Below are 26,660 nucleotides of genomic sequence, written 5' to 3' on the forward strand. Positions count from 1 at the left end.
CAGGTTTTTCAGTCCCACATAACCTTCAAGGTCTTCAGCATTGATGACTTGCAACATCCGCTGGTTCGCAATGTATCTGCAACAGAGCATAGAGGGAGCCAATTACTCGAGTCGCTCTTTCCTCGCGTGTCCTATTGCTCTTTCACGGTCCCTTCGGCCAAGATCAGGGAAAAGCCACGATGGGAAAAAGTCAAAGCAGAACAAGCAGCCTCCCCAGCACACACCTGACTCTGGCACCGAAACTCAACCCTGCTAATCTTCCCATCCTGCCTCACCATTCACCTGCACCAAGAGGGCAGTTATGTAGTTCTGGGATTATCCCAACCCTACATCATCATCATCATCAATGGTATTCATTGAGCGCTTACCGCATGCAGAGCATTGTACTAAGCATTCGGGAGAGAATAATACAACAGAGTTGATAGACACGTTCCCTGCCCACAACGAGTTTACAGTTTAGAGGGGAGACAGACATTAAAGTAAACCTCTTCCTGCCCCCCACCGCCTAGACTCAATGTTGGAAAATCCAATGCATCCCCTGATTCTCCCTTAACCCTACTTGCTCCAAACTTTCGAGTTTTCCCCTATCTTTCTAAGAAATAACTTGGCGATGGAAGAGGGAAAAACTGAGGCACAGGGATGAGAAAGCAACCCACGTTATCCCTCGTGGCTCAGTGACTCTTTCCCAACCAGTCTTCCAAGTCTCAAATTCGAGAACAGGTCCATGACAAGGACTTGTCCTTGATGGGCCCTGGTGGCCTTCGTGTTTGCGATCATCTGTTTTAAGAAAGAAAACAGAACTAAGAGGGAAAGAGAAAGGAGAGAAACAGTCACCAGATCCATCCGTGGTAATTTTTTTGGCATTTGTTAAGCACTTACTATGTGCCAGGCACTGAACTAAGCACTGGAGTAGATACAACTAATCAGGCATTTATTGAGCTCTCACTGTGTCCAGAGGACTGTACTAAGTGCTTGGGAGAGAAATATTCATTCACTCATTCAATCGTATTTATTGAGCACTTACTGTGTGCAGAGCACTGTACTAAGCGCTTGGGAAGTACAAATCGGCAACATATAGAGATGGTCCCTACCCAACAATGGGCTCAGAGTCTAGAAGTAGACATGACAGACTTGTTAATATATGACAGACTTGGTTGAGACAATCCCTGCCCAGAAAGAGCTTACAACAAATCACATCAACTGTGATGTCTACAATACACACAAAAAACCCACCTAATAGTTCTTAAGCACTTACTATGTACCAAGCACTGTACTAGGCACTGGGGAAGATACAAGATAATTAGGTCCCACATGGGGCTCAGAGTCTAAGTAGGAGGAAGAGTAGGTAATGAATCCCCATTTTGCAGATGAGGGAACTGAAGCACAGAGAAGTTAAGTGATTCACCCAAGGTCACACAGCAGGTAAATGGCAGAGCCAGGATTAGAACCCAGGTCCTCTGACTCCCAGGCTCATGTTCTTTCCACTAAGCCAAAACTGTCCTCTGCTGGCCAGCTGATCTAATAATTTACAATAACTGGAGCATTTGTTAAGCACTTCTTTGATGGTAGATTACGTATCAGACACTGTTTTAAACTGGGGTAGACTGAAGATGATCAGGTCGGACACAGTCCCTGTCTCACATGGGGCTCATTGTCTTAATCCCCATTTTACAGATGAGGTAACTGAGGCACAGAGAAGTGAAGTGACTTGCTCAAAATCGCAGAGTAGGCAAGTGGTGGAGGCAGAATTTGAACCAGGTCCTTTGGACTCCCGGCCCATGCTCTACCCACTAAACTATGCTGCTTCCCCAAACACAGTTCTAAAGACTGAGGTAGATGCAAGATATCCCAGTCAGGTGTAGTTCATGACCCACTTAGGGCTCAGAGTTCTGGGTACAACAAGGGAAAACCGGTACTGTGAGTCACAGGTGGGACATGGACTGTATCCAACTTGATTAGCTTGTATAATAATGATATATATATATAATACTATTATAATAATTATATTATTATTATTATTATTATTATGGAAGTTGTTAAGCGCTTACTATGTGCCAGGCACTGTACTAAGCTCTAGGATGGATACTAGCAAATCAGGTTGGACACAGTCCCTGTCCCATGTGTGGCTCACTGTCTCAATCCCCATTTTACAAAGGAGGTAACTGAGGCCCAGAGAAGTGAACTGACTTGCCCAAGGTCACACAGCAGACAAGTGGCAGAGTCGGAATTAGAACCCATAATCTTCTGACTCCCAGGCCCATGCTCTATCCACAACGCCACGCTGCTACCCCAGCACTCTCAACAGTGCCTCACATATAGTAAACACTTAACAAATACAACAACAACAATAATAATAATAACAATAATAGTAAACAGAGGCGATCCCAGGGTCCACCTTGACCCAAGGAGAGCAGCACATGGACCACAATCCTTGGCATTTGCAAAGCCCTCCTCATGCATTCATTCATTCAATCGTATTTATTGAGCACTTACTGTGTGTCAAGCACTGTACTAAGCACTTGGGAAAGTACAATACAGCAATAAAGAGAGACAATCCGAGCCCGCAATGAGCTCACAGTCTGGGGGGAGACAGACATCAATACAAGTAAACAGACATCAATATAAATGAAGTTACAGATCTACACACAAGTGCCGTGGGGAGGGGAGAGGGGGGAAGAGCAAAGGGAGCAAGTCAGGGTGACACCACCTCCTCCAGGAAGCCTTCCCTGATTAATTCCCAACATCCCAAATCGCATCAAACCAGCAGCCACCCTAACCCTTAGGCATTCTATCCACACTCAGCGCTTCTGTTGAAATGTATATTTGATTGTATATTTAATGATTTATCTCCACTATCTCATCCTGCTGTGCCTGGGCTGCCATCTGCTCCATCCCAGTTCTGTCTCTCGCTCCTGCTATCTGAAAATTATTTAAGTAATTTAAGATCATAAGCCTCTAGAGGGCAGAGACCAGGTTTTGGGTGTGGGGGGCGGGGGGGGGTGTGCTTTTTTCTGTTTTGTTTTATTTTTTAAATGGTATTTGTTAAGCGCTTACTATGTGCCAGGCACTTTTCTAAGCCCAGGGGTAGATATAACGTAATCAGGGTTGGACTGATTATGTTTTGCTCATGTCAGTCAATCGTATTTATTGAGGGCTTACTATGTGCAGAGCACTGTGCTAAGCATTTGGGAGAGTACACTACAACAATATAACAGATACATTCCCTGCCCACATGTCCCACGTGGGGCTCGCAGTCTTACTCCCCAGTTTACAGATGAGGTAACTGAGGCACAGAGAAGTGAAGCGACTTGCCCAAGATCACACAGCAGCCAAGTGGCAGAACTGGGACTTGAACCCAGGTCCTTCTGTCTCCCAGGCCTGTGCTCTATCCTTGGCATCTTCCAAGCATCTGCTGCTTCTCAGGTCTTGCTTCTGGTGTCCTCTCCCAAGCATTTAGAACTGTGATCTGGACACATTAGGCGTTCAATCAGTTCCAAGGAGCTCAGTCAGCAACAGACTGAAGTAGAATTGCTTCTCCTCCCTGCTTTAACCCACTTCCTCTCTGCTCTTTATTAGAGTTCTGCAACCTGCAACCGCCTCATCTCCCACTCCTTCTGAGACTGGCTTAATCAAAATTCTCATACCCCTATCAATAATAACATTAATCCTAACAATCATCAAAATAATATCGGTTAACCGCTTACTACGTGCCAAGCACTGTACTGAGCTCTGGAGTAGATACAAAATGATTAGGTCTGACACAGTTCCTGTCCCATACCCAGCTCAAAAAGCGGAAGGGAGAACAGGCATTTAATCCCCATTTTACAGATGAGGAAACTGAGGCACAGGGAAGTTAAATGACATGCCCAAGGTCACACAGCAGGCAAGTGGCAGGGCCTGGATTAGAACCCTGGGCCTCTGAGTCCCAGCCCCAAGCTCTTTCCACTAGGCCACGCTGCTTCTCATCTATGGGGATACTATTATGTGCCAAGGTCTGTCCTAAATGGGCTTATGAGTCAGAGGACCTGGGTTCTAATCCTGCTCTGTCACTTCAATCAACAGCATTTATTGGGCATGTACCATGTGCAGAACAGTGTTTTAAGTGCTGGGGTGAGTACAATACCACAGAGCTAACAAACACAGTCCCTGTCCTCAAGGAGTTAGAGGACCTGGATTCTAATCCCACCTCGGCTGCTAGTCTGCTGTATGATCTTGGGCAAGTCACCAAGCGCTTAGTACAGTGTTCTACACACAGTAAGCACTCAATAAATACGATTGATTGATTGATTGATTTAACTTCTCTGTACCTCAGTATCCTCATCTCCAAATGGGGATTAAATCTCTCTGACTTAGACTTAGCCCCATGTGGGGCAGAGACTGTCAAACCTGTTTATCTTGTATCAAACCTGTTTATCTTGTATCTACTTCAGCACTTAGTACAGTGCCTGGCACATAGTAAGTGTTTAACAAGTGCCATACAAAAAAAAAATACCTGTTCTCCCTTGCTCTTAGACTGTGATCCCCACGTAGAACAGGGATTGTGTCCGATCCGCTTATATTACATCTCACTTCTTAGTGCATTGCTTATAAGCACTTAACAAATACCACAATACCCCTAAGGCAAAGACCTGTTCCTTGCCCTTTAGGGACTTACAATGGAATTCCCCAATCACCTGCAATATCAACCATCCTCATTTATTTTTTCTGCAAATATCCCTCTAGACTGTAAACTCGCTGTGGGCAGCGAACGTATCTACCAACTGTTATGGTGTACTTTCCCAAGCTTTTAGTACAGTGCTCCGCCCACAGTAAAGAGCTCAATAAACATGACTGATTAAACGTTGAGCTAGGCACACTACCACTACAGGTGTCTGCTAATCAGGGCAGAGCAAATTGTATCCCAATGAGCACCCAAAAGTTCATTCATTCATTCAATCATATTTATTGAGCGCTTACTGTGTGCAGAGCATTGTACTAAGCGCTTCTGTCAAGTCAAACATCTCACATTCCACACTTCTTTCTAGGCTATAAGCTCCGTGTAGGCTGGAAACAGTCTATAATTATGATTATTATTATTATTATATTTGTTAAGCACTTAGTATGTGTCTAAGCACTGGGGTAGATACAAGCTAATCAGATCAGACACATTCCCTGTCCCACATGGGGTTCACAGTCTAAGTAGGAGGGAAAAGAGGCAATGAATCCCCATTTTGCAGAGGAGGAAACTGAGGCATGGAGCAGTGAAGTGACTTGCCCAAGGTCACACAGCAGGCAAGCGGCAGAGCAGGGATTCGAACCCAGGTCCTCTGACTCCCAGACCCGTGCTCTTTCCACTTGGCCACACTGCTCCCAAATTTTGTATATTGTCCTCTCCCATACAGCACGGCAGTAACACCAATTTGGGGTCATAACACTGAATTCTAAAGCTTTTCCCATCCCACACATGACTCCACATCACAAAACTCTTGAGGTGGAACCTATATAGAATAGTCCTGGCTTGACTAAACAGTTCTCCATGATGGGCTTGGTTTTCTTTGAAAGCAGGAGGTCGTTTACTTCACAAAGGACGGGCTGAACCCCTCACTCATGGCTCCCACCTTCTTTACACTGTACCTTCTCAGTTTAACAATGTATTATAATAATATTAATAATGTATTTGCTAAGGACTTACTATGTTCTAAGCACACTTGTATCTACCCCACTGTTCTAAGCACTGGGGTAGATACAAGGTAGTCAGGTTGGACACAGACCCTATCCCACATAGGGCTCACCATCTTAATTCCCATTACAGATGAGGTAACTGAAGCCCAGAGAAGTGAAGTGACTTGCTCAAGGTCACACAGCAGGCAAATGGCAGAGCCAGGATTAGAACCCACATCCTCGGACTCCCAAGCCCATGATCTTGCCACTAGACCATGCTGCTTCTCATTGGCACCATCTCTCCTTTCTGTGTTGTCTCTCCCTCTCTGTGTTGTCTATGTGCTTGGGTCTGTGAACACGTTTGGATCTGTAACCTTTGGCATTTGATATTCATCCTGCCCTCGGCACTACAGCACTTATGTACATATCTATAAATTATATATTAATAATAATAATGGCATTTGTTAAGCTCTTACTATGTGTGAAATACTGTTCTAAGCGCTGTGGGGGGGATACAAGGTGATCAGGTTGTCCCACGTGGGGTTCACAGTCTTAATCCCCATTTTACAGATGAAGTAACTGAGGCTCAGAGAAGTTAACTGACTTGCCCAAAGTCACACAGCTGACAAGTGGAGGAGCCAGGATTAGAACTCGTGACCTCTGACTCCCAAGCCTATGCTCTTTCCACTGAGCCATGCTGCTTCTCTTATTTATGTCTATTAATGCCTGTCTCCCCCTCTAGACTGTAAACTCTTTGTAGGCAGGGAATTTGTCTGCCAATTCTATTGGCAGAAGTGCTTAGTACAGTACTCTGCACATAGTAAGCCCTCAATAAATAGCATTGATGATGAGAGATGGGGTTTCTGCCTCCTGCCTCTCAAGAGCTTGGCTGGGTAATAATCAGCTGAGACTGCAGTGTTGTCCTTACTGTTAGAGAGGCAGCATGATCCTGTGGATAGAGCACAGGCCTGTAAATCAGAAGGTCCTGGGTTCTAATCTTTGCTCTGCCACTTGTCTGCTGTTTTACAGATGAGGTGACTGAGGCCCAGAGAAGTTAAACAATTTGCCCAAGGTCACACAGCAGATGAGTGGCAGAGCCGGGATCAGAACCCAGGCCCACGCTCAATGGTTAGGTGCTGAAATGGGAATCTCACCCCTGCCCATGAGGATTAAGATGGGAGATACTTTTTCCTCCAGATCCATGTTATTTCGGTAGCCCAAACCTCCCAAAAAGGCTAATATTTGCCAATGGCTGGCCCGGCAGAGAGAGCTATTCTGTGCCAGCAGGGAGGTAACACAGCTGAACTCAGGGAGATGGGACTGGAGAATGCCAGCTCCATACACAGCCAATGGCACCGGTCAGTTGAGCTAGTAATAATAATTGAGGTATTTGTTAAGTGCTTACTATGTGCCGGGGGGTGATGTGTTAGCCAGTTCCAGATGCGGTCACTGAATAGAAAGTAGGCGGGAAAGGCAGGGCTGTCGGTTTGACGTGACATGTCTCCTGCCTCGGTCTGAGGGGAAACGGGGAGTAGGGAAGACTTTACCTCACCCGACCCTCTCGGGGCAGGATTCTCCACTCTCTCCCTCCCCAATCTTCCACCCCACCGACCCCTCCTCCCTGCTTAGGAATCCCTGCTCTAATAGATGCCCCAGGGGCTTTGGAAGTTTGTCACATTTCTCTCTGTCCAGAAAGACGAAAATGATCTGAGTCATTATCGGCTGAGCAACTCAGCGAGTCATCTGAAAATTCGACAACTCTGAGGTCGAGCACTGTGTTAAGTGAGAACTCTGCATATACTGCAGGGTTAGGGTTAGGGTTGGGAAGCAGCAGGGCCTAGTGGCAAGAGCACGGGCCTGGAAGTTCTGACCTCTGGGTTGAGGGTTCTAATCCCAGCTGTGCCACTTGTCTGCTATGTGACCTTGGGCAAGTCACTTCACTTCTCTGGGCTTCAGTTACCTCACCTGTAAAATGGGGATTAGGAGTGCGAGCCTCATGTGGGACAGGGACTATGTCCAACCTGATTACCTTGAATCAGCCCCAGCGCTTAGAATAGTGCTTGGCACACAGTAAGCACTTAGTAAATACCATAATTATTGTTATTATTACTGCTGGGCCAGAGCTATTTAAAACTGATTGAAACCACTTGAAACCAACCGATTGAAACCAACTAAAACTGCCTGAAACCAATGGAGCTTTTAATCGGTAGCCATCGATAGTTTATCTTGAACTTTAACTTCTCTGTGCCTCAGTTACCTCATCTGTAAAATGGGGATGAAGAATGTGAGCCCCATGAGGGATATGGACAGTGTCCAACCTGATTATCTTGTATTCACCCCAGCACTTAATACAGTGCCTGGCACATAGTAAGTGCTTAACAAATACCCTAAAAAAAATAATAACCTTTGAATCAAAGAATCAAAGGGCTGGGCTGGGCCACTTTAATGAGGTGGGGAAGGGAAGAAAAGGGAGCCCCAACTACCATGGAAAATCACCCCCTTAATGGAATTCCCTGTGACTTTCAGGAGAAGCCAAGTAACCTTCCCCTCACTTCTGCCAGGGCCACTCTTATCATTATTAATAATAATGGTGATGATGATAATAAGAATAATAATAATAAGTGTTAAGCACTTACTATGTGCCATGCACTGTACTAAGCACTGGGGTAGATGTGGGACAGAGACTGTGTCCAAGTTGATTACCTTGTATCTACCCCAGTGCTTAGAACAGGGCTTGGCAGATAATAAGTGATTAACAAATATCATAATTATTATTATTAACAACAAATCAGTTTGGGCACAGTCTCTGTCCCACATGGGGCTCACAGCCTAAGTAGGAGGGAGAACCAGTATTGACTCCCCATTATACAGATGAGAACACTGAGGCCCAGAAAATTTAAGTGACTTGTGTGATGTCACACCGCAGGCAAATGACGGAGCCAAGATCAGAATCCAGGTCCTCTGCCCACCCCCGCCCCCTCCTCAACCCTTACAAGGCCCATGCACTTTTCACTGGGCCACTCTATCAGTGTAAAACCATTGGTAGACCTATAAAGTGATTTATTTTGAATCTTAGGTCAGAAAGTCTTCCTTGGTTTTCAATTCTAATCTTCTACTTTCCACTATTTTTCTGGGAGTTACAATTTCCCATCTGTGGGTATAGCTCTAAGGTGACTTTCTCCTTAATTTAAGAAAAAGCACTGAAACATTCTTGAATTCCAGAAGAACTTCCCAAATGCAATAGAATTCTAACAAGTAAGTGAGAGGGACAATATTCTTAAGTGTTGGAAACTGATTTGATGACACTACCACATTAACCTAATCATTCCCCCTTCTAGACTGAGTCCGTTGTTGGGTAGGGACCGTCTCTATATGTTGCCAACTTGCACTTCCCAAGCGCTTAGTACAGCGCTCTGCACACAGTAAGCGCTCAATAAATACAATTGAATGAATGAATGAATTTGAACTGTACCTGGTTTCTTTACCAATCAAACAGTAGCATTTATTGAGTGCTTACTGTGTGCAGAGCCCTGTACTACGTAATCATCATAATAATAAAAATAATGATGGTATTTGTTAAGAGCTTACTATGTGCCAGGCACTGTACTAAGTTCTGGGATAGATACAAGCAATTCGAGTTGGACACAGTCCCTCTCCCATGTGGGGCTCACAGTCTCAATCCCCATTTAACAGATGACATAACTGAGGCCCAGAGAAGTGAAATAAGAATAATAATGATGAAATTTGTTAAGCACTTAACATATGCAAAGCACTGTTCTAAGCACTGGGGTAGATACAAGGTAATCAGGGTGTCCCACATAGGGCTCACAGTCTTCATCCCCATTTTACAGGTGAGGGAACTGAGGCCCAGAGAAATTAAGTGACTTGCCCAAAGTCATACAGCTGACAAGTGGCAGAAGTGGAATTAGAACCAACCACCTCTGACTCCCAAGCCCGGGCTCTTTCCACTAAGCCACGTTGCTTCTTGCTTGGGAGAGCCAATACAATAAATAGAGTTGGGAGACAGGATCCCTGCCTTCAAAGAGGTTACAGTCTACTGGCGGGGAGACAGACACTTAAAGAAATTGCAAACTGGGGGAGTAATTCAATCAATCAATCATATTTATTGAGCACTTACTGTGTGCAGAGCACTGTACTAAGCGCTTGGGAAGTACAAGTTGGCAACATATAGAGACAGTCCCTACCCAACAGTGGGCTCACAGTCTAGAAGGGGGAGACAGAGAACAAAACCAAACATATTAACAAAATAAAATAAATAGAATAGATATGTACAAGTAAAATAAATAAATAAATAGAGTAATAAATATGTACAAACATATATACAGGTGCTGTGGGGAAGGGAAGGAGGTAAGACGGGGGGATGGAGAGGGGGACGAGGGGGAGAGGAAGGAGGGGGCTCAGTATGGCAAGGCCTCTTGCATGACTGAGTAATCATGTGCATATACTCTATTATGCTCTGGTTTCTGGATTGCCAAATAGGAACATGCCAAAAGTGTCTACCAACTCTGTTGTGTTGTACTCTCCCAAGCACTTAGTACAGTTGTCTGCACATAGCAAGCACTCAGTAAATACGATTGATTGATTGAATGAGTTCCCCCAAAGAGGCAACAACAAAAGAGTCCCTCCAAAGGGGTCCTATCAACATTCCTCAAATTGGTTCAAAATTGTCATACAAAACTGAAAGGTGGTGCAATTCACTCACTCATTCAATTGTATTTATCGAACGCTTATTGTGTGCAAAGCACTGTACTAAGCACTGGGAGAGTATAATGCAACAATATACTGACAAATTCCCCACCCATAACGAGCTCACATGGCATGCCAAAAAGCTTAAAACCAACTTCACTCGAAAACTTCACATTTTCCTGGTACATAGTCTATGGTAGCAGAAATATAGTTCCTTTTAATTGATTACATTACAGGATTTTTTCAGAAAAGTGCCATTTAGGCTATATCATCTGATTTGACCCTGGAGGGACATTGCTAAAAACTCTCAGAGCATCAATATCAGGCTCTAGATGCACTTCCTCTCCAACAGTATTTCCATCGCCGAAACATTCCTTTTACGGAGAAAATGTTTTCTAGCACTCCTTAAAAATGTCAATTTGGTACTTGGGTCCAAAGCTGCACAGCTTCAGTGTGTGAGGCTGGGAAATACTTTTGAAAATTAATAAATGAGCATTTTCCAATAATACACTAAAGAGTAAATGCACTGTTTCAGGACATTTTCCTCACTGGCTCTATCGGAGAGGGTATAGCACCTGAATTGTTATTAGCAGAATCTCAGTGTGCAATCAAATATGTTCAAGAGCTGAAATAGAACAACACATTAGCTCCTGCAAATAGCTATTACGTGGATTCCATTCCTAAGTATCATTTGGGTTCTGTGTTCTATTGAATTACTTTCATTAAAGAATAATTTAAAAAGCTCAGTAGAGTCGTCCCTGAAGAGCAATAAGGCCTTGAAAATGGGAGTCAACAATGTACGAGAACTTACCAAATACAGCATTCGTGTGTGTGTGTGTGTGCGCGCGCGCGCGTGCATGCGTATGTAAGAATTGTGTGCTGGATGTACTGTAAAAGTGCCAGCCTGATTCTATGCTATTCAGCATTATGAAGATTTTTCCTGAGCTCTTGTAATGATACCAGGAATTGAGAATTGCAGGTTATTGGAACTGCCCAAACACCAGGAAGTCTTTATAAACACAATTATTTCTGGAAACACAAACATGTGAAAGTCATTTCGAAGAAAAAGAAAAAAAAAGCAAACAATACAGTGTTTTAATCTTCTCCCCAATGGGTCACTCAGTACTTGACCCAATGTTTCTATATGTGGTTTCTTAAAGGATCTAGCTAGAAGGATGAACAATAAAAATACACCAGTCTGAATTTACCTTCTAAATAAAGCACATTGGTGGTTCAAAAACAAAAATTCTCCAGTCCACCTGTTTCTTAGCAGTACAGGTGTCCACTGCCTTGTCATCTACTAAATGCAAGTGGAATTTGCAGATACAAAAATTCTACTTGTAAAACTGTGTATGGGCCAACTAATGGTTTGAGGGAGAGGGGGTGTGCAGTCAGGATTTTGGGGGGGCTGTGAGATTGCATGCTTGTATAGACTACATGTCTGCTGCGTGATCTTGGGCAAGTCACTTACCTTCTCTGGGTCTTAGTTACCTCATCTGGAAAAAGGGGATTAAGAGTGTGAGTCCCATTTGGGACTGTGTCCAACCTGATTAGCTGGTACATATCCCAGGGCTTAGAACAGTGCTTGGCACATAAAAAGCACTTAATAAGTACCATTATTATTATTATAATTACCTAATTACCCCAATCCCTCTAGACTGTTAGATCCTTGTGGGTAGGGAACATGTCTACTAATTCTGTTATACTGTACTCTCCAAAGTGCTTAGTACAGGGCTATACACAAAATAAGTGCACAGTAAATATGATTTGATTGATGGATTGATTGACTGAGTCTGTCCTGTTGCTTCCCTCCCCCTGCTGCCCCTCTGTCGGGATGCCTAGGGCTACTCTGAGGAGCCCCAGTGAGCCAAAAGGGTGGGAGACCAGAACAATGTGTAGACGTCTGAAATGTTCTACCATTTGGGAGACATTCTGATATCCAGACACATAAAAACAATAATGATAATAATGATAACTGTGGTATTTGTTAAATGCTTACTATGTGCCAATAACTGTTCTAAGTGCTAGAGTAGATACAAGGTAATCAGGTAGGACACAGTCCCTGTCCCACAGGGGGCTCACCAGTCTTAATCCCCATTTTCCAGATGAGGTAACTAGGCACAGAGAAGTGAAGTGACTTGCCCAAGGACACACAGCAGACAGGTGGTAGAGCTGGAATGAGAACTCAGGTCCTTCTGGCTCCCAGGCCCAGGCTCTATCTACTAGGCCACACTCTTCAAGCGGGTGCTGTGGTGGGCTTAGTGGTTGTGACGTGCTCTCTGCCTAGAGCCTTCCCTGAGAATATTTGAGGACTTCGACATGGCCTAGAGGAAAGTGCAGGGAGCTGGGAGTCGGGAGACTTCTGCCCCCTTCAACTCCACTGAAAATGCCCTCTCCCAGGTCACCAACGACCTCCTCCTTGCCAATCCAACGGTTTCTACTCCATCCTAATCCTCTTCAACCTCTCAGCTGCCTCTGACACCGTGGACCATCCACCTGGCCTCCCTCTAGACTGTAAATTTACTGTGGGAAGTTATCCCTGTACCCTCCCAAGTGCTTAGTAAAGTGTTCTGCACACAATAATCAATCAATCAATGGTCTTCAGCTCCTACTACATCCCAACCCACAAACTCTGTTCCTCTAATGCCAACTTATTCTCTACACCTCGATCTCATCTATCTCACCCTCACCCACACCTTCCCTTGGGCCTGGAACTCTTTCCCCCTTCATATCTGACACCACCACTCTCCCCACCTTTGAAGCCCTCCTAAAATCACATCTCCTTCAAGACACTTTCCCTGACGACGCTCTATCATTTCCTCTATGGGACCTTCCTTCTTCTTCACCTATCCACTTGGATCTGTACGCCCTAAGCACTTGATATTCACCCCAACCTCAACCCACAGCATTTATGTATCTATCCACAATTTATTTTAAGGTCTGTCTCCCCCTCTTAGGGCTCACAGTCTTAATCCCCATTTTCCAGATGAGGTAACTGAGGCCCAGAGAAGTAAAGTGACTTGCCCAAGACCACACAGCAGACAAGTGGCAGAGCCTGGATTAGAACCCAGGACCTTTCGACTCCTAGGCCCGTGCTCTATCCACTAAGCCATGCAGCTTCTCCGTGCTTCAGTTTTCTCACCTATAAAATAGGGATTCAATAACTGTTCTCCCTCATACTTAGAATGAGACCTGTGATTAGGATAGGGACTGTATCCAACCTGGATACACTACATCTACCCTAGTGCTCAGTACAGTGCTTGGCACCTAGTAAGCACTTAACAAATGCCACAGTATTCTTGAGTGCTGTCAGAGACCACCCTACCTACTACTATCACGGGGCTGAAATACCTCTCTCAGAGAGATGCCCTACTTTCTCCCTCCTGTGAAGTCTACTCAAGAACAGAAATAGAAAACATCACCTCTCTTTTTCTCCCCAAACTTCCTTTAGCTATAAGTGCCGCAGAGTCACAAACACACCACCTTCAAACATGAAATACGTCCCAGAGAGAGTGATAGATTCAACATCTTTTTCAAAAACGAACTCCCTCTGCATGGCATAGAACATGCCTACTAAATGAAAACAGAAATGAGGGCAGGAACAGTGAACAGCTACAGAAATAATGCCCACGAACAACCCGAGAACTTGAAACACTGTGTACCAGTAACTTAATAGGTGGAGAGGAGAGGGGCTGCATCATTTTTCTCATCTATAATCTTGTGTTTCTGAGCATACTTTCCTAAGAAATAACTAAATCCTATTGGTATATGCACACATGGTGCACATTAGGTCTTAGATTTTTCACTGTGACATAACAAGCAAATAATTAACAGTCTGGCTAAACTGCTCTTTTACAATCAAAAAATAAATTGTGCCTGGGGTTAATGAACGTGCATGAATTTTCTTCCACCAATGTTTCTTTCTGTTAATATTATTGTGACACTTCAGTCATTGAAAAGTGTTAAAGGCTCTCGGCCAAGGGATTTAGGGAACACACTTTTTGATTTCAAGAAATGGAAATAAAAAGCTCTTCCAGTAATTCCAGTAGCCATAATTATGGCTGAGTTTAAGAAGCTTGTTGAATCCTCCTCTCCTACAAATTAGCCAAAAGACACGAGTGAGAATGGATGAAAGGGGAAGGGCAGCAACACGATAAATGATGAACTCCAATCAAAACTCCTTTCCCATCCCCACGCTCTCATTCATTATTCATGAGCTGGAGGCAGGGGATTGGACTAGGTGACCTCTGTAAATTCTGTCTAGCTCTAAGGTTCTGTGATTCATCATGCCCTCTCCAGTCCTTCCCTGAGATACTCCACTGATAGCCAACAGTAAAACTTCTAGAAGAAGAGAAAAATCTGACATTTCTAATGTCTCTGTTTCTTCCAAAAAATCTGACACAGTCCAGTTTCATCATGGGGGCCAGGGGAGAGGAGAGGGGAGGCTTTGCTCATTTTCTAAGGGAACATTCAAAGTGAAAGGACCTTCATAATCCCTGCCCCAACTGTGAAATTCCCTTTGAAAACCACTGTTTCCATCCCCCTTGCTTCAGGCCAACCAACTTCATGATCAGTGTCAAGTAGGGTGGCCATTTATCTTGTTTTATACAGGATGCTACAGTTTTCCACTAGACTTAGCTCCTTGAGGGAAGGGACTGTGTCTTCTAACTCTATTGTACTTTCCCCAGTGCTCAGTACAGTGCTCTGCACTCAGTAGACTGGAAGCTCCTGCAGACAGAGATCATGACTTCCAACTCTACTGAACTCTGCTGAGAGCTTAGTTCCATGTGCTGCTCAAGGTAGGCACTCAGTGCATACAACTGATTGACTGACTCAGCTGGTCTGATCCCTATCGATCACAGATATGACACTGGATGACAATCAATCGATGGTATTTATTGCAGCAGAGTGGCTTAATGAAAAGAGCAGGGGCTTGGGAGTCAGAGGTCATGGGTTCTAATCCCATCTCTGCCACTTTTCTGCTGGATGACCTTGGGCAAGCCACTTAACTTCTCTGTGCCTCAGTTACCTCATCTGTGAAGTGGGGATTACAACTGTGAGCCCCACATGGAACAACCTGATAATTTTGTTTCTACCCCAGCACTTAGAAAAGTGCTTGGCACACAGTAAGCACTTAACAAATACCACCATTATTATTCTTCTAGACTGTGAGCCCGTTGGTGGGTAGGGACTGTCTCTATCTGTTGCCAAATTGTACTTTTCAAGCGCTTAGTACAGTGCTCTGAACAGAGTAAGTGCTCAATAAATACGATTGAATTAATGAATCAATCAATCAATCAATCATATTTATTGAGCGCTTACTGTCTGCAGAGCACTGTACTGTGTCGGAAGTACAAGTTGGCAACATATAGAGACAGTCCCTACCCAACAGTGGGCTCACAGTCTAGAAGGGGGAGACAGAGAATAAAACCAAACATATTAACAAAATAAAATAAATAGAATGGATATGTACAAGTAAAATAAATAAATAGAGTAATAAATACGTACAAACATATATACAGGTGCTGTGGGGAAGGGAAGGAGGTAAGGCGGGGGGGGTGGAGAGGGGAAGGAGGGGGAGGGGGAGGAGGGGGAATGAATGCTCGTAACACACTTTACTAAGTGCTTGGGAAAGTACAGTATATTAGAATTGGTAGATTCCTTCCCTGCCCACAAGGAACTTATAGTCAAGAGAGATATGTGTGATATTTCAATTTTAAGTACCCAGGATCCCTCCACTTCTGCTCCCCTGGGCTAAACTGAGGGGGTTCAGATGTCCCAGCCCCTCAGCACTCATGTACACTGTAAACTCTAATGATAATAATAATAATAATGATAATAATTATGGTATTTGTTAAGCACTTACTATGTGCCAGGCACTGTTGTAAGCACTGTGGTAGATACAAGATAATTGGGTTATTGTTATTATTATTATTATTATTATTATTATTATTGTATTTCTTAAGAGCTTACTATGTGCTGTGCACTGTTCTAAGCACTGGGGTAGATACAAGGTAATCAATTTGTCCCACGTGGGGTTCACAATCAATCCCCATTTTATAGATGAGGTAACTGAGGCACAGAAAACTTAAGTGGCTTGCCCAAGGTCACACAGCAGACAGGTGGAGGAGCCAGAATTAGAACCCATGACCTTCTGACTCCCAGGCCCGTGCTCTACCCACTAGGCAAACTGTCAACTCGTTGTGGGCAGGAAATGTATCTGTTTATTGTTATATTGTACTCTCCCAAGTGCACAGTACAGTGCTCTGCACATAGCAAGCACTCAATAAATACAACTGAATGAATGAATGAATGAATGAATTAGAAACGCTCTAGGACTGAGTAAAATCAGCATACTTCTGCAAATTGGCATGTATGATGTCATCCCAGTACGCTGTTTCCAGGCATAACATGTATGGCGTCATGTGCATTTCCTCATCCGGGTTCCGTGAGGCACATCAATGGCTACCTTAGTGCCAGGAGATTAGCCATGCACCTCAGCCCATTCGGATCTAAGACAATCTCTCAAGAATAAACTTTCCAACCTAGCTTCTAACCTAGCTTCCCCAGGACAAACCAAACACATACCATCAGAAGAGCTTTTCCAGACGTAGTCTAGTCTTTCTGCTACTGGTCTCAAGACCCGGGTTTGCGGGGGGTGGAGAGGATGAGAAATAATGGCCAGGTGAAAAACTCAGCTGGCAAACCTTCAGGAACCTCAGAGAGTTCTGAGTGACTTCAAAAATTGGTTGGTGGGGCGGGGGGGGAGGTGGCAGGGGGTGGAGAAGACATTTGGCAGAAAGAAAATTTTGGTGTGCCAGAGGAAACTTGCAAAAATTTTGAAATCAAGATCGAAAGGAAAAGGCAATTCCTTCAGCCGATAAAAGCTCACTCCAAGATCTTGCGGCTTTTGCCCGATGATCATTGTTGGGCTTACTGGGGAGTGACCAAGCCACATTTTGTCTTAATTTTGCAGTTTACATTTCTCTACCCCTAGAGTCATTCTGTGACAAGTGCCCACGTAGCAACCCTGCTGGACAGTCTTGTGCCTAGACTATGCCCTGTCACTGACTTAGACGCTCTACCTACACCAAATTAACACAGAACGGATGGCAAGTGGGAAGACCAATATCAGCCCTAATATGGGCTCATATTTAACTTAGTACAGTGATCTGAACACAATACTAGGCCCTCATTCCCTCTTCTCCAACTCCCTTCTGCATCGTCCTTGCACTTGAATTTGCTTGCTTTATTCATCCCTCCCTCAGCCCCACAGCACTTATGTCCATAACCATAATTTACTTATTTCTATTTATGTTCCTCTCCCCCTCTAGACCGTAAGCTCGTTGTGGACAGGGAACACGTCTACCAACTCTGTTCTATGTACCCTCCCAAGCGCTTAGTTCAGTGCTCGAGTGTTCAATAAATATGATTGACTGATTGACTGAATAAGCACTCAATAAATACCATTTCTCCATTTAATAATGGATCCCCTACGCATTTGCCTAGGTGAATACTCATTCATTCATTCATTCATTCATTCATTCATTCAATCATATTTATTGAGCGCTTACTGTGTGCAGAGCACTGTACTAAGCCCTTGGGAAGTACAAGTCAGCAACATATAGAGACAGGCCCTACCCAACAACAGGCTCACAGTCTAGAAGGGAGAGACAGACAACAAAACAAAACACGTAGACAGGTGTCAAAATCGTCAGAACAAATAGAATTAAAGCTATATGTACATCATTAACAAAATACATAGAATAGTAAATATGTACAAGTAAAATGAATAGAGTAATAAATCTGTACAAATATATATACAGGTGCTGTGGGGAGGGGAAGGAGGTGGGGGGGGATGGGGAGGAGGAGAAGGAAAAGGGGGCTCAGTCTGGGAAGGCTAGACATATACAAAATACATGATCTAAATCTATGCAAATAGATTTTCTTTACATTGAGTGTGGGTTTTTTTTTTTTCCTTTCTCATCAAGGACAGTTCATTTGCAGGGGGCATTCTTTTTCCCCTTTGAGGTTTAAAAATATTCTGATTTTATGATTTTTCTCTCTGGTTGCCTCATGATTGTTATTGTAAACCTCTGTAACAGAACAACTCTGATGTCAAAGATGATAAATGATTATAGATTAAGAGGAAATACTACGAAACACATCTCTAGGATCAGCAGAATTCATTCTGGTCATAATGAGACAATGGTATATATATCAGCCTATCTATTAAACTGGAATCCAGGCACTATCTCACTGCACTCCATACTGCCACGGATCCCAGAGCAAAATGAATAGTTTTTTCCCATACTGCTACAAGGATAAATCACAACAGAAATCTAGCATCAGAATCTCTTGTTAAGTGGAGCTCTATAAATTCAGTCACAGGGAAATTTTGCAATTGATCCAAAGGGATATCCATTATTAGCTGTTACACAACAGAAAGGTCACAAGTCTCTCTCATCAGACCTATGTGTTTGCCAAAGATCAGGTGGCCCTGGGGAGAGTTATTTCTCCTTGAGATTATCACCTTCTCCGATACTCTTGCCTCTTCTGCTGTTCCCTCTATCTTTCTCTTGGGATCGGCCTTTAGCCATTCAACTTCTCACCTCAGGGGGCTCCAACGACCTCAGGGGGATCCACCCATCAATCAATCAATATTGAGCATTTACTCTGTGCACAGCACTGAACTAAGCGCTTGGGACAGTACAATACAAAAGAGTCGGTAGATATGTTCCCTGCCCACAACGAGCTTAAAGTCTAGAGAATCCATAAACGCTTAAATCAGACCGATGATGTATCCGGTGTCTGACAGTGGACCCAAAGGTCATTTGGAAGAACTGGATGATGGGTTGCCCTCCTGACCTGCCAACCTCAGGCTTATGGCTTCAGAATGAACCATCTAACCTAGACTCTAAGCTTTTTGTGGGCAGGGAAAGTGTTTATTGTTACATTGTACTCTCCCAAGCACTTTGTAAAGTGTTCGGCACACAGTAAGCATTCAACAAATACAATTGAATGAATGAATACATATCCCCAACTTTTCTCTTTAACAGCCCATCTCTTCTGCTGCTCTCTCCAGTGCAGGCCTCTTCTTCTCCCACTCCCCCAGACTCACCGGAAAAGGAGGAGGTGTCGGTTTCCTTCTCACCCCCCAATGTCGCTTTTGCACTATCCCTCCTCCCCCTTCCCTTTCCTTCCCTTCCTTTGAAGCCCACATTATTCGCCTCTACCACCCCCTCCAGATTCTTGTAGCCGTCATCTACCGCCCTCCCGGCCCCACCTCGAACTTCTTTAACGACTTTGACCCCTTCCTCACCTTCCTTCTCTCCTTCTCCATGCCCACTCTGATCCTTGGAGACGTCAATATCCACATGGATATCCCTGACGACTCCTCTGCCGCCCGCCTTCTATCTCTCCTTGACGCTGCCAACCTCTTCCTCCACCCCACCTCACCCACTCACCAACTTGGTCATACTCTCGACCTCATCATCTCCTATCGCTGCACTGTGTCCACCTTCACCAACTCTGAAATCCTTCTCTCTGATCATAATCTTCTCACCTGCCTCCTCATTAACAAAATTAAATCCATCAGGTCCGACCTCCCCAAAGTCACTTCCCCCCCTTCTCCAACCCCCAGCTCTCAACACTCTCTGCTACTCTCCCATCTTTCCCAGCAGTATCCTCAGAGGAGCTCTCCTCCCTTCTCTCAAGTGCTACTCCGGCCACCTGTGCTTCTGACCCCATTCCCTCTCATCTCATGAAATCTCTCGCTCCATCCCTTCTCCCCTCCTTAACTTCCATCTTCAACCACTCACTCTCCACTGGTTCCTTCCCCTCTGCCTTCAAACATGCCCATGTCTCGCCCATCCTAAAAAAACCCTCTCTTGACCCCACCTCACCTTCTAGTTATCGTCCCATATCCCTCCTACCATTCCTTTCCAAACTCCTTGAACGAGTTGTCTACACGCACTGCCTAGAATTCCTCAACAACTCCTCTCTCCTCGACCCCCTCCAGTCTGGCTTCCGTCCCCTACATTCCACGGAAACTGCCCTCTCAAAGGTCACCAATGACCTCCTGCTTGCCAAATCCAACGGCTCATACTCTGTCCTAATCCTCCTCGACCTCTCAGCTGCCTTCGACACTGTGGACCACCCCCTTCTCCTCAACACGCTATCTGACCTTGGCTTCACAGACTCCGTCCTCTCCTGGTTCTCCTCTTATCTCTCCGGTCGTTCATTCTCAGTCTCTTTTGCAGGTTCCTCCTCCCCCTCCCATCCTCTTACTGTGGGGGTTCCCCAAGGTTCAGTGCTTGGTCCCCTTCTGTTCTCGATCTACACGCACTCCCTTGGTGACCTCATTCGCTCCCACGGCTTCAACTATCATCTCTATGCTGATGACACCCAGATCTACATCTCTGCCCCTGCTCTCTCCCCCTCTCTCCAGGCTCACATCTCCTCCTGCCTTCAGGACATCTCCATCTGGATGTCTGCCCACCACCTAAAGCTCAACATGTCGAAGACTGAGCTCCTTGTCTTCCCTCCCAAACCTTGCCCTCTCCCTGACTTTCCCATCTCTGTTGACGGCACTACCATCCTTCCCGTCTCACAAGCCCACAACCTTGGTGTCATTCTCGACTCCGCTCTCTCATTCACTCCTCACATCCAAGCCGTCACCAAAACCTGCCGGTCTCAGCTCCACAACATTGCCAAGATCCGCCCTTTCCTCTCCATCCATACCACTACCCTGCTCATTCAAGCTCTCATCCTATCCCGTCTGGACTACTGCATGAGCCTTCTCTCTGATCTCCCATCCTCATGTCGCTCCCCACTTCAATCCATACTTCATGCTGCTGCCCAGATTATCTTTGTCCAGAAACGCTCTGGGCATATTACTCCCCTCCTCAAAAATCTCCAGTGGCTACCAATCAATCTGCGCATCAGGCAGAAACTCCTCACCCTGGGCTTCAAGGCTCTCCATCACCTTGCCCCCTCCTATCTCACCTCCCTTCTCTCCTTCTACAGCCCACCCCGCACCCTCCACTCCTCCGCTGCTAATCTCCTCACCGTACCTTGTTCTCGCCTGTCCCGCCATCGACCCCCGGCCCACGTCATCCCCCGGGCCTGGAATGCCCTCCCTCTGCCCATCCGCCAAGCTAGCTCTCTTCCTCCCTTCAAGGCCCTACTGAGAGCTCACCTCCTCCAGGAGGCCTTCCCAGACTGAGCCCCTTCCTTCCTCCCCCCCCCTTCCCCCTCTCCATCCCCCCCATCTTACCTCCTTCCCTTCCCCACAGCACCTGTATATATGTATATGTTTGTACATATTTATTACTCTATTTATTTATTTATTTATTTATTTATTTTACTTGTACATATCTATTTTATTCATTTTATTTTGTTAGTATGTTTGGTTTTGTCTCCCCCTTTTAGACTGTGAGCCCACTGTTGGGTAGGGACTGTCTCTATATGTTGCCAATTTGTACTTCCCAAGCGCTTAGTACAGTGCTCTGCACACAGTAAGCGCTCAATAAATAAGATTGATTGATTGATTGATTGACCCTTTGTCCATGGTTCTATTAAAGTGCTTCTCAGGCCTTCAATAACACTAATTTCTCCCTCCACCTTAAATTTGCGTTGTAATAACCCATCTCTACCCCTTTCATCTATAAATTTATCCACACCCTTCTGATGCCATTGATATTTTTTGCCTGCACAGCTTCAGTAGTAGTAGTAGTAGTAGTAATAATAACTGTGGTATTTGTTAAGAGCTTACTATGTGCCAGGCACTGTATTAAGTGCTGGGATGAATACGAGTAAATTGGGTTGGACACAGTCCCTGTCCCACATGATGCCATGCTGGAACCCTCTAGACTGTAAGCTCATTGTGGGCAGGGAATTTGTTCGTTGTTGTATTCCATGGCTTAGTGGAAAGACTACGGGCTTGGGAGTCAGAGGACATGGGTTCTAATCCCAACTCCACCACTTGTCACTGTGTGACCTTAGGCAAGTCATTTAACTTCTCTGTGCCTCAGTTACCTCATCTGTCAAATGGGGACTAAGACTGTGAGCACCACGTGGGACAACCTGATTACCTTGTATCTACCCAGTTCTTAGGACAGTGCTTGGCACATAGTAAGCTCTTAACAAATACCATAATTATTATTATTATATTGTACTCTTCCAAGGGCACAGTGAGCACTCAGTAAATACAACTGACTGACTGACTTCTGCCTCCCAGGCCGCAGTAAGAGTAGTTGTATTTCTTAAGCACTCCTGAGTACAATTGAGAAATACAACAGAAGCACAAGACACAGTCCCTGACCACAAGGAGCTTATACTCTAACACAGTGAACTTGGGTTCAGGTGGTAACAAAGAACATCTACTAGACTCCCACTCCCAGCATCTCTGGTGGTTGAAAATCCCTGACCCTGACAGAGTCAAGGTAGGGGAGAAGACAGTCTTAACAAGTTTTGGATTGGGGTGGGGGGGATCTTGGGGTGCAGGAGAGGAGCCTGAGAGCACCAAAGGAAAATCCCCTCCATTGCTGGCACAGGAAGACGTGCAGAAGCTGAGGACCCCAATTCCAAATAGTGGCCTGGGTCTCCCCGACTCGGGTAATGGAACACCCCACTCATAGTAGTAGAATAATAATAATAATAATAATAATAATAATAGCATAAGTTAAGCACTGTGCCGGGCACTGTACTAAGTGTCTTGGTGGATACAAGCAAATCGGGTCGGACACGGTCCCTGTCCCAGGTGGGGCTCCCAGTCTCAATCCCCACTTTCCAGATGAGGTAACTGAGGCACAGAGAAGTGAAGCGACTTGCCCAAGGTCACACAGCAGACAAGTGGTGGAGCCAGGATTAGAACCCATGACCTTCTGACTCCCGGGCCCGCGGTCTATCCACTGTGCCTTGCTGCTCCTCATAATGCTTCTCATACACACATAATGGAACATGGGCACTGTCAAATGCCAAGGAAGCTTGGCGCTCAGTCGGTAGGAGCTGTGTGTACGTCCACCTCTTGGGTATTCTCCTTCCAAAGGGTCCTGGGGCAGTGCCTCTCTCCCCTCCCCATCCACCTCAGGATTCAGTTCTGCTTTCTGGACCGGACCAGGCAAGTGGGAATCCTCCCAACTCTAAGAATGCCAAGAAGGCTTGGAACAGCTGGACCACGGATGGCCCTGCCGAAGCTGTGAGGAAGCAGCCTGGTGTAGTGGAGAGGGCATGGGCCTAGGATTCAGAAGGTCGTGGGTTCTCATCCTGGCTCCACCAATTGTCTGCTGTGCGACCCAGGGCAAGTCACTTCACTTCTCTGGGCCTCAGTTATCTGTAACATGGGGATTGAGACTGTGTGCCCCACGTGGAACAGGCACTGTGTCCAACTTGATTTGCTTGTAGCTACCCCAGCACTTAGTACAGTGCCAGGCACATAGTAAGCGCTTAACAAATACCATCATCATAAGCATTAGCCAGTCTTTCTGGGGCTATTGATGCATTTCCCCCATTATTTCAGGAGGTCCGTGGTCCATTTCCCAGGAGAGAAGCAGCATGAACCAGTGGAAAGCGAACACGATTGGGTGTCCGGAGACCTGGGTTTAAATCCAAGTTCCACCACTTGTCTACTGTGTGACCTTGGGAAAGTCTCTTCACTACTCTGCTTAGTGGAAAGAGCACGGGATTGGGAGTCAGAGGACCCAGGTTCTAATCCGGCTCCTCCACTTGTCTGCTGTGTAACCTTGGACAAGGCACTTCACTTCTCTGTGCCTCAGTTACTTCTGTTAAATGAGGATGAAGACTGTGCGCCCCACATGGGACAGCCTGATTACCTTGTATCTACCCCAATGCTTAGAATAGTGTTTGGCGCATAGTATGCACTTAACAAATACCATAATTATTATTAGTACTATTACCATTGTTGTTCGGGGCCTGAGTTTCCTCATTTGTAAAAAGGCGATGAAATCCCTGTTCTCCCTCCCTCTCAGACTGTGAGCCCTGTGTGGGACAGGGACTATGCCCCAGCCTGATGATCTAAGCAGCATGGCTTAGTGGATAGAGCATGGGCCTGGGAGTCAGAGGATGTGGGTTCTAATTGTGGCTCTGCCACTTGTCTGCTGTGTGACCTTGAGCAAGTCACTTCACTTTTCTGGGCCTCAATTACCTCATCTGTAAAATGGGGATTGAGACTGTGAGCCCCTTGTGGGACAGGGACTGTGTCCAACACGATTTGCTTGTATCCACCCCAGTGCTTAGTAGAGTTCCCGGCCCACAGTAAGTGCTTAACAAATACCATTACTGTTATTATTATTATTATCATTACCCCAGCACTTGGCATGTAGTAAGCGCTTAACAATTACCACCATTACTATTATTCCTCCAATTTTAGACCATGAGCCCCCGTGGGTCAGGGACTGTGTCATGATCGCTGTGTCTGTGCCTTTCTCCAATGGTTAGTATCGTGAAAGCATTAAAGAAGTGTCAAAAATAATCATGATAATCCCCCTACACTGCCCCAGTCACTCACTTGAAATGAAAATATGACCTAAATGTGCAAGGAGGAAGAGGTTAGGAAAGAAGCAGCATGTGCCCGTTGGCATTTGCATGAAAAAGATTTTCTTTGAACACCTTGCATTTACGGTGGAAACCAATTCAACCACTGTCTGTTGCAAACTGCTGCTCAAGAAGCAATTCATCTTGTTCTGTAAACCTCTTGCCATCCACCTGTGCCTTCCACAAGTTCAACAGTAGCGTGGTTTGGAAGGAAAAAGAAAAGCAGGATTGCTGGAAACGCACATTTCCCTCTCTCTGCCTGTTGCACTTTCCCCCAGGGTGCAGGATCCTACTTACGCGGTCAGCTCCATGGCTAAAACTCAATATACACACTAGATCCCAAAACTGACACTAAAGAATCACATTTGAAACAGGTCGGAAGAACTCCAATTCCAAGATCCCCCTTCTCCCCGAAAAAGGAATTGGGAAAAGAGCCCCCAAACACCCCACTATTACTTTTTCTTTTCTCCCCTTCCGCTGGCCTTTATCCTCCACTTCTGACTGATTATGATCAGTTTCAAAATCCAAGGGATCCAGCCCTGAATTCCTCCAAGTCAACAACCACAACCTTCGGTAGCTTCCATTCTTCCTTTCTGGTCAAGACTTTCTAACCAATTAAGGAGGGAGGAAGCTCAAAATTCAGTCCAGTTTGGTTTTCGATCAGTCGATCCATCAACAGTATTTCTCTGATCTCCTAATTATCACAATGCTGAATGTTCTTTTTCAATACATGTGTTCAAAGGCAACCTCAAAGCATCCTCTCCAACAGGATATGTACATGCATGAGAACAAATGAGGGAACCTCTGTAAAGCACTTTGAGCTCTGTGGAAAAAAAACATATGCCGCCGTCCCTGGGAGTTGAAAGTGACATAACTTGACGGTGAGATGCTATCCGCCCCATGCAGGTGTGGCTGAAAAGGTCTTTCTAAATAAATGGTGTGATACAAGAAGCAGTGTGCCCCAGTGGAAAGAGCATGGAATTGGGAGTCAGAGGACTTGGGTTCTAGTCCTTTCTCTGCCATTTGTCTGCTGTGTGACCTTGGGCAAGTCACTTCACTTCTCTGTGTCTCAGTTTCCTCATCTGCAAAATGGGGATTTAATACCTGTTCTCCCTCCTTCTTAGGCTATGAGCCCCATGTGGGACCTGATTATTACGCATCTACCAGTGCCCAGCCCTTAGAACAGTGTTTGGCACATAGTAAATGCTTAACAAATACCATCATTATTATAACCCCTGTGTTAGTACAGTGCTTGGCACATAGTGAGCACTGAACAAATACCACAATTATTCGTAGCATTACAAAAGTGTCACGCTGTGTCGTGCAGAGCATGTAAAGCAGCAATAGGACCTGCTGCTAGCATCCAAAGACCTAGATTCCCTCCCTGCCACCACATTACAGCCAAAAGAGGTGCGGAGATATGAAGAAGAATGTGGTGTCGGAGGAAAAGGACCATCTATTTTCCAGGGATGATAGCTAGGGAAGGCTGAGTCTTGGTCTCCTCAAAAGAAGAGCCTTGTTATCATTCCTGATTGGCTTCTCAGTGTCAACGTTGCTCAGTTTATACTGAGCTCACTCACTACTGAACTCTAGGGGAATTTTCCATGGAGTTACCCAAGAAGAGACTCTGGCCCAGTTGTTCTGAGAAGCCTGCAAACACCAAGCCCCAAAGTACATTCGTGGGCAAAATGACAGAATGAGAATGAGAACCTGACTTGCAGTGGTGAATGTGTTGATCACACAGCTGTTCCTACAAT

At 45.2% G+C, this 26,660-nt stretch overlaps 1 protein-coding gene across 6 annotated transcripts in view; it reads right to left on the reverse strand.

The window, feature by feature from the left end:
- NTRK2 (neurotrophic receptor tyrosine kinase 2) overlaps positions 1 to 26,660 on the reverse strand; it is a 380,216-nt gene that overhangs the window by 342,603 nt on the left and 10,953 nt on the right. For all 6 annotated transcript variants that reach the window (XM_038769415.1, XM_038769419.1, XM_038769417.1 and 3 more), the window contains exon 4: positions 2 to 76. In XM_038769415.1, the coding sequence (XP_038625343.1) occupies positions 2 to 76 (75 nt within the window). The remainder of the gene's footprint in view (position 1; positions 77 to 26,660) is intronic.

Source organism: Tachyglossus aculeatus, chromosome X4 (genome assembly GCF_015852505.1).
Source record: "Tachyglossus aculeatus isolate mTacAcu1 chromosome X4, mTacAcu1.pri, whole genome shotgun sequence".
In the NCBI taxonomy this organism is placed as follows: Eukaryota; Metazoa; Chordata; class Mammalia; order Monotremata; family Tachyglossidae; genus Tachyglossus; species Tachyglossus aculeatus.